The sequence below is a fragment of the Sturnus vulgaris genome, chromosome 3, assembly GCF_052056855.1.
Source record: "Sturnus vulgaris isolate bStuVul1 chromosome 3, bStuVul1.hap1, whole genome shotgun sequence".
Lineage (NCBI taxonomy): Eukaryota > Metazoa > Chordata > Aves > Passeriformes > Sturnidae > Sturnus > Sturnus vulgaris.
The window spans coordinates 43,205,287-43,214,589 of NC_142245.1; the positions used below are offsets into that span (position 1 = coordinate 43,205,287).

The window sequence follows — 9,303 nt, forward strand, 5'->3', positions numbered from 1 at the left end:
TTTGTTGCTCTTCACTGTTTAGACCTTGTATATTGCAAACAGACCTGTTCCAAAGGCAGGCATGTCAATTTGTTGCCCTCTTCTGTTTTTCTTTGCAACTGAAACACTATTTAGTTTCAGTAGATTACAACAACTTTGTGTAAAGCTCCAACAGCCTATTGTGAAACACTTGAGCAATTCAACATAAATCTGGTATCAAAGAGAGCTGAGTTTAAGGTGTTTTAACTTAATTTTACAGATGTAATACAGCAGGTATTTAGTTCAATGCTGATTTGTATTTTAAATAGGCACAGGATTTCTGTTCTCAGAATTACTGCATTGTGTGCCATTTGCTCAGTACAGACAGCATACGACTACAGTCATTTATACAATCAACCTTGTCCATCTAGGATGACTTTTGAAAATGTTAAATATCCTCTTAAGACACCTGAATACGTCTGGAAGTTCTGACTTGCGTGACCTAGTGATTTCAGCCACCGCGTTACTCAGACTGAGATGCCGAGTGCCTTTCCTACTGCCCAACTACCCAGGAATGAGCTGCTCCCTCCTTACCTGGCCCAACACTGGCACCCAGTGGTCGAGTGCCTTCACAAACACTTTGGGAAAGTTGGTGGATTTCCTGAACACAGCCAGTCTGTTTAAAAGCACTAGTTGTTCGATTACTGAGGTTCAAAATGCTACCCACTGTCTAAACTGTCTAAAAAGCCTGAGACTGCTGTCTCTAGAGAAGACCACCCAGAGCTAATAAAGCATGGCACCCAAAATGCTGCACTGAAATCAGCCAGTCACATACTAACAATGTTAACAGGAGGGTCAAGCATGTCAGCAAAATTGTTCTTTTAAGGAACTAGTATGCCACCTGAAGCAAAGAGATAACTTCAATGTCCTTTTTTGAAGAGCTACAGACTGTGAAAGGACTCTTGGACAAGAAAAAATTATCTTGTCCTTAATGATGCAGCTGTTTTTCTAAAGGTCTAATACTGAAGCCAATTTCCAGGAGTGTGATACACCACATCAAACAAACTACACTTGATGCAATTTTCCAAGAATCAAAAGCAGCAGTAGGGCTAACAAAGGACCTAGGCATTAAAAGGCACTCAGGAATCTCCATTCTATTTTCCATCAGTAGCCTCATGGGGACAATGTTTCAAATTCTGGGCACTGACCAGAAACACGCAGAAGTGACCCCAGATACAGAGCCCTGGACTAAACTGTGAACGATTCCATTTAACATTCTTCCCTCTAACAGAGTAATACTGGTTTCAGATGACTCATACAGTCTTTGCAAATAAGTACACAAAGTCAAATGTCAGGACAGCATGTCAGAGAAATAAAGACAGGAAAAGCAAGCTATGAAGTGCAGAGGAGGCAGCATGAACAGAGCACATGCTTTTTACCTGCTAAACCAAGGCTGAATTGAAAGAATTATCAGAATAGTCTGTGAACCTAAATTTTAATACTCCCCCATACTGCAGCATAAGAGATTGTGAGAAGATTAAACTTGCATTAGAATTAGACTGATCGATAGATTAAGATGAGATGAAGGAAACTGACTTGTAACTTTTAGCTGCTTTCCTTACCATAAACTGCTCTGGTTTTGAAAAACCACAACTTCTAACAAAGACAGAAAATATTCAGCACCACAGTAGTTGAACTTCTTGGAAAAAATTTAATAAGACAAATGACTTCATAACACAGGTAAATTGTACATCCCAGATAACTTGCTTACACGTGAACTGAATTAGTCTTTTCGTAACTGGAGAGTTTGCTCTTTAATTCCATCTTTTTTAATAATGCAAATCTTTAGTGCATCCCCAGTATACACATCTCTCTCAGCAGCAGAAATGAAGACATCCTTAACCAGCTGCAAAGCCTTTTCCAGGGTCAGAGGTACATGTTCCACATTTTGCATGTTCTTGAAGCCAATCTAAGAAAATATGAAAATGCATTTTATCCATCTGTAAAAACTGTTTCAGTCTCTGCACTAGAATGAACAAATTTAGATGAATTAAAAAGAAGAAATTACTTGTCTATTTTAAAAACCCCAAAGCTGAAAGACTATTCCTCCACACAGTTAATAGTTGAGAGCTTTGCCAAAATGGATACTCTTAGAAAATTAACTATAAGTAGGTCCAACATACAGCATAGCTCCTCCTGCTCATTCGGCATGTAGAAAATCACAATTAACATTTGGATCTGATCTAATTCTTCACAAACTTCTCACAAAGTTGGCAATATCAGAACTGCACATGTGCCTTTTTTTCTCTGGTCACTTGTAGTTAGGAACATTTCTTAAAAGCAAATATTCCCTAAGATACCTAGACTCCAAAACTAAGTCTATATTGTAGCATATCTGGTCCTACTAAATAATATAAGTTAGTTCATAAATGGAAGTGTGAACTTAAGCATCCGAACAGCTAAAGGACAAGAGTCACATGTTTTGCCTGAAACCCAATAAGCAATAAAAAATTACTTAAAACTACTCGGTTTTTGCAGAATGAATTTCCTTCAGTTAATAAAGTTGGGTTTTTTTTTAATGAAATATTCTATTCCTTTCTCATCTGGTAAGAGTCAAGAATGCTTACTACTTTTCTAAGCACAAAAGTTGTGTTGACATCAGGTTCAAGTGACTAAATGCCAACATTTAGTCAATGTCAAAAAATTAAAATGAGTAAAACATGCTTTGGTATTTCTCCCATTCAATCATTAACAGCTTCAACTAAATACAAAAATATTCCTCAAGTATTTCAGACAGGTTTAGCTGAATAAATTTCCAGCATTTTTATGTAAAAACACTCTTACTGAAAAATAGTATCTAAGTTGTACAAAACTGAAGACTTAAACAAGGTATGTTAAATGATAAAATGTATGTATTAATTCTATCTTCTTAATTTGGTGTTATTTCATACTAAGTAACAGGCATATTTATGTTATCAGCCAAGAAAAAACTCACAAAACCCAGAAAAAATCCCCTTCAAACAACTTCTATGATAAACATAACTCCCCAATTAAAATATTTCTGTCTTTTAAACAGGCACTCCACTATTAATAATGTATTAAAAACCTGAACAGATCCCAAAGTAAAACTTGGTTTTCTCCTGAGAAAGTAAAGCCACATAATTTATAAATGTATGGATTACCAGATCCTATCTGGATAATAGATTTAAAACTTCTCACAAAAAGTAATATTCTCCAGAAGTAAAGCTACACTAATTTGAATGTCACAAATGTTTACTGAGATAAGGAAAAAAACAAACCAAAATAAAAGCCAACAAGCTATCTTACCTGGTTATCCAGCAAAGGCTGCAACATGGCACTTGCTGATCCAGCTGCTTTGAAACAATCTCTCTCATAGGAGCCCACTGGATCAAAGCTATAAACTGCTCCCTTCCCTGAGCAAAAAAAAAAAGAACAGTATGTAATCACAGTTCAGGAAGATGATCAATACTGACAAGCATTTTCAACAAAATCAGCTCTCTGGATAAGCAGCATCTGGAACACTGCAGATCCCAGTAAACCTTTACCAAACAACACTGAGTATGTTCAGATGCTTTTTACAGAAGACTCGCTATGGCTGCAGCCTGGTACAATATCCAAGGTTATTTTCTTTATTTAAGACACAATCATGTTTCAACAGATGTTTCCTACAGTACTTACCACAGAAAAAGTGCTTATACAAAATAATCAAAGCAGAAAAATGTGCTAGAGTGTAGTGCAGCACCAAGAGCCTCAGGGGTTCTAAGGCTAACACAAACAAGCAGCTCAGACATCCTTCCTGAACGATACATTTCTTGAATTACCTCCAGAAAGCATGCTTGGATGCCTCTGCATCACTCCCAGAACCAGGGATGATGCTCTGGTCTCTTGAACACCTCCCTCTGCAGCCAGACCAAGTGGTGCAAAGTTTACTGGCTTCTACCAGTATCAGACAGACACACTGTAGCTCTGAAGCACCCGAGGACATGCCAGTCAGAATGCAGCAGCTGGCCAAGCCCCGCCTTTCTGTTCAGACAGGCTGCACCCAAATTCAATCACCTAGCCAGTGCCCTTGGCAGCAGAGCACAGGAGCTCAACAGTCCTGAGAAAGCCAGCCAAATCAAAAATCTATCTAGCTGGACTGAAATTTAGTCCGTGCAAGCAAACCTGCGCTCTGATTCTTATCAGCTGCTTCAGCTCCCTTATAATCTGAGATTTACCATTATGCAGGGCAGACTAATCCCCTGCCAGATCCCACAAATCAAAGACATGTCTTAGCAAGACTGGGAAAGCAGTGTAACTAAATGGTAAAAACAAACTGCAGGGAATGGCTAAAATTATCCAAACAAGACCACCCATGAGCTCCTTCTCACATCCAGAGAACACAGTATTTCAGCAACTAACCAAATTACTGGACATGAGCCCAGTAAGTTCTAGAAGGGCTGTACATTAAACTACAGCTTCTGTGTAGAAGTCATGATTTTCATTACAGGTTAATTAACATTTAGAAATAACTTGGTAGAAACCTGTCTCTGGAGTAAGCCTTCATTTTAAATAGTCTTTACCACACTCACAGGTCTGAGGGAAACATATACGATTTTACTGGTGACATCTACTTTAAAGATTCAATTAAAAAAAATCCAGAAAAACAGCTGTAAAATTTTCCAGTAGGAAAAAAATAGGAATAATTTCAGAGATTTTATTTGTAATCAAATAATTATAACATAGCTTTTAGACTTTCAGACCTTCAGAAATGAAAAAACAAGTGAATAACAAAAACCAAGAAACAAGCCAGATACATAATATGTATTTGATCTGTGTAAGGACCATAATGCCTAAAGGCAGGTGTTAGGAACAGGAACACAAATTTTGTTACTCAATCAGTACACCTGAGATGTAAAGGCATAGCTATCCACCCTGCAGAAATGCAGCCTCTCTTTTTCTTTTCCTGTTTAAAGTCTTACCTTCTTCATCAAGTCCACCAATTATATTGTAAACGTAGTAGGGAAAGAAACGTCGAGAATACAGGATTGTAGACAGCATTGCTGCAATAGCCCCTGTAGTCATGGTCTTGTTGTTGGAATGCTTGTACATCTGCCAGTGGTAGAGCACATCCGAGAAGAAAGTCAAACACTAAAGCTGACATTCAATTAGAATTACATTTTCTGTAATTTCTCACTACAGAATCCAACACTAAGCAAAATTCTTAACCAGTACAATTAGTGAAAACACCCTGGTCTAAAAAGTAAGGCCTCTTTACAAGCCAAATATTAACATATCTTCAAATTTTTGTAATAGGTGTTGCCTCATTTGCAATATCCTCCCAGCTCTTACATTCTGTAAATTTGTGGTCACACTTAATAAGAACACATCACCAATTTCCCCTGATCTTTTAACAGATCTTTCACTAGCAAAACAGTTATGATAACAAACACTTTAAAAAAAACCCAGTAGAAGTTATATTTAAAACATATCATATTATTGGTCTCAAGCATAATATTAAGAATCTAAGTTTCTAAATACAGTAAGATATGTACTTACCTTTAATCTGGCTTCAATAATTTTGGTAAGGGTAAGGCAGTCCCCATGGAAACCAGTGCATCCAATGACCGTTTGTTCTGTTCTGAAAAACGTAAAATTTTGTTGCAATTTTAGACTTAGCGTGAACTACAGCAATTTCTTACACAGTAGGTTATTATGAAAACACCAAATATATTTTCAGTTTTTCTAGTGCTGTCAAAAACAGTTGTCTAAAATGTAGTAACAGATCTGTGGTGTACAAAAGGCACCTGCAACCTACATGTTGAAGAAGACTCATTAAATGCAGGACCACGCAGATGTCTTTCTTCAACCCGCTTCCTTCTTCAGCTGTCAGTAAGACTGACAAAAAGAAATTCTCCATTTCTTCATGCACCCCTGACTCCAGCTGTAGCAATTCAGTCTTGCCAGAAGATCTGTTGTTTTACACTGGGGAGCCACAGATCCTATCATTCAGCCCAATTTTCACTCCATCAGACCTGAGGGGTGCATTAAGCTTGTATGATGGTTACATGACATTTACGGTTTTAGTGGCTTCCGTGCCAGAACAAACAGAAGTTATCTGGCAGCAGATGCACTACAGAAGCTTAGCTCTGCTCAGTTCTGAAATGCTTTATGAACTCTAACCACAGCAACACACGCTTGAAATTTTAATGCTAGGAAATAGAAGAGAGTCTAGAAACACTAACACACACAGACCAGCCCAAAGCAGTCATTCAGAAAACATCTTAAAACAACATCTTCTCTCAGCCTGTCACTGGAATTACACAAAGCCACCGTGTGCAGTAAGTATACTGTACCAGACTAATCTCCATCTGGACAGTATCAGAGAATCACACATATAGTAGTAACAAGTTAACCAGAAGAAACCCAAGTTATTTGGATTTCATGTCATCAAATTAGAAAAAGAAACAATAACCCAGAAGAAAAAAAAATGTTTACATAATTGATGACACCCGACAAGGCAAGCACCTGCTGCAATAAAATGAACATAAATAACGTGTAGCTGCAAACCAAGGAGATGCTACCCAGGTGAGTCAAACTAAGCATAAAATGAGCATAGAAAGTTCAATTATGGAACTACTGATAGGTTTACCTCTCCTAAAACAAACACCTCTCTAAGGTGCCAGGTAATTAACTAGAGAGATACAGTACAACTGGCAGCACGGGCACACTTGCATACCATCACCAGAACTCCTGATGAAGCAGAATGAGTTGTCATAGGATTAAGTTTTGCTACAGTTAAAAATTTTTCTGAATATCCAGCCAAAAAAACCCCCATGTTAAGGTTTGCATCATGCTAACTTGAAGAGCATGAAACAAGAAATCTGGCTATATTTACAACATCACATTGCATCTTGCATTACAGCAAAGGTCACCAAGACTCCAAAATCTACTTTGTTACTGTGCTTTTTCTTCTAAGAATTCTGTTTAAAGCAGTAGGCAGGTGACATGGTCAGCAATACAAAAGACTTTTCATCTTTTTCAATCCTTGCAGATCTGGACTTACAGCTTGTAGCATTTTGGACTGTCCCGGGAGTGAATTGAATAGCCTTCACTCAGACGCGTGTCAGAGGCAACGACACAAAAGTCTTCTCCAGCAATTGCCAGCACAGTCCTTAAAAAAGAGTAAAAAGAGTATTGATAAGTCATGACCTTCAGCACAACTATCTTCTTAGGCAACACAGAAACAAACTAGATAGTAATTCTACACCTAGACTTGCATTTTGTCAACCATCTTATCTTCCTTGCTGTTTCCCACTCTGCACATCCCTACTCAACACCAAAGGATGAAGACACCAGACAGACTAAAGAAAATATAGGCATGTGGCCCTCTACTCTGATTTACCCTGTATGGAAACTTGGTAAAACAGAGACTGTGCAATAGGAAAGAACCAGACTCAACGGACGGGGTGTTTTATATGCCTGATAATGACTCATCCTTCTAAAACAAGCAAAATACTAAGCAACAGTATCACTACACTTAAATAAACGTCACTTTTAAAATCTGGTGTTATTACTTCGTAACAACTAGTTTTGTGATCACCACAGGTCTACTACCATTAAGTAACAAAGAGATGCTCTTTAAAAAGCAGCAGACGTCATAATAAAAAAAACTACTTGGCCAGATCATGCCACCAACTCAGGTGTGTAAAATATCACCTGCCTTTAGCAGTTACAGCAAGGTAGCATTCAATCCAGTAACACGTTTACTAGCAACACAGTGAAGAGCAATGTCCATAAACTAAAACACAAGAAGCTGCACCTCAACAGGAGAAAGAACTTCTTCATGTTGAGGGTGGCAGAGCACTGGAACAGGCTGCCCAGGGAGCTCAAGTCCTCTCTGAAGACACTCAAAACCCACCCGGACGCGTTCTGGTGTCACCTGCTCGAGGTGACCCTGCCTTTAGCACAGGGGTTGGACTGGATAATCTCCAGACCTCCCGTCCAGCCCTAACAACTCTGTGATTCTGTAACAGGACCATTACCTGGGTTTCCTAAGCCACTACAAAGAAACAATCCTCTGGGGATTGTTTCTGTTTCCCTTTGAGGAACAAAACATGCGTACTTTTGCACCAGTCGAAGTTGAGGGACCCTGGGTGTTCCAAAAGCCACACGGACAGGCAAGAACACCCTGAAAGGCTGCAAGATCTCAAGGCAAGGCTGAGCCCAGCTCCTCCTTGTGCTGCCCCTCTCTCCCAACAAAGAGGACCGTCAGGGGAGATAAACTCGCACGGAGCACCGAGGAGAAGCAGGAGTAAGGCGAGACAGCCCCACTCTGGCGCCGCTCCGCCTTGGGCCCCGTGTCCCGGGCCGAGGGTGCCCCGTCCCGCCCGCTGCCTGCCCGGGTCCCTCACCCTCCGTTGAAGGTGTATGGCGAGAAGCGGTAGCGCTGCACGGGCGCCTCCAGCCCGTAGCCCGCCTCGGGCCGGGAGGGCCCGTATCCCGCGGTGGACAGCATCGCGGCCTCCGATCGCTGCTGTCTCACGGCGAAATGGCGGCACCGGAGGCGGAAGCGGAGCCGCTCTGGCAGGGCAGCGCCGCCTCCTCTCGGCTGCTCTGCCGGGCGGCGAGCGCCGGGCCTGGCGGGAGGGCGGCGGGGCCCGCCCGGCCCAGCCTGCGGCAAGGTGTGTGCCTGGGCCCGCGGGATCCGCTCTTGTCCAAGCGCTGCCCTGCCAGCTGTGTGCCCGCTCGTGGGAATACGCAGGCTGCTGTGATCAGTACCGTGCTGTGATCAACACACAGGTACTGTGATCAGTAGCTGTGGTGAGGGCATCGCACACCCCTCGTGTTTGGGCGGGTGGGCAGCAGGGTGGCTCCTGCTCTGTAGGGGAGAGCGCCTTTGGAACCGCTGTGAAGAGCAAGAGTCGGGAATCATAGAATCATCGGGTGGTTGGAGTTGGAAGGGATCTTAAGGATCATCTAGTCCTGTCACGGGCAGGGACACCTTTCACTAGACCAAGTTTCTCAGAGCTCCATCCTGCTTGGCACTGAACACTTCCAGGGATGGGGCAGCCACAACTTCCCTGATACTGTGCCAGTATCGCACCATCCTCACAGCGAAGAACTTCCTCCTAATTAATATCTAATGTAAACCGTCTCAGTTTGAGGCCATTCCCCTTTGTCCTGTCACTACATGCTTTTGTGAAAAGTCCCTCCCCACCTTTCTAGTAAGTCACCCTGAAGCCTTCTTTTATCCAGGCTGAATCATAAAAATTGTCTCAGCCTTTCCTGGTACAAGAGGTGCTTCATCCCTCTAAGCATCTTGGTGGCCCTCCTCTGGACAGG

General features: G+C 41.4%; 1 protein-coding gene across 1 annotated transcript; it reads right to left on the reverse strand.

Annotated features, from left to right (window-relative positions):
• Positions 1-1,649: 1,649 nt before the first annotated feature.
• PSMB1 (proteasome 20S subunit beta 1) lies at positions 1,650-8,725 on the reverse strand. Its single transcript, XM_014875454.2, has 6 exons — positions 8,373-8,725; positions 7,025-7,132; positions 5,518-5,599; positions 4,941-5,070; positions 3,286-3,392; positions 1,650-1,927 (listed from the first exon to the last, which is right to left on the reverse strand). Exons 1-6 carry the CDS (start codon positions 8,474-8,476, stop codon positions 1,742-1,744), a joined length of 717 nt encoding a protein of 238 aa, XP_014730940.1. The 5' UTR covers positions 8,477-8,725; the 3' UTR covers positions 1,650-1,741.
• Between the last annotated feature and the right edge of the window lie 578 nt (positions 8,726-9,303).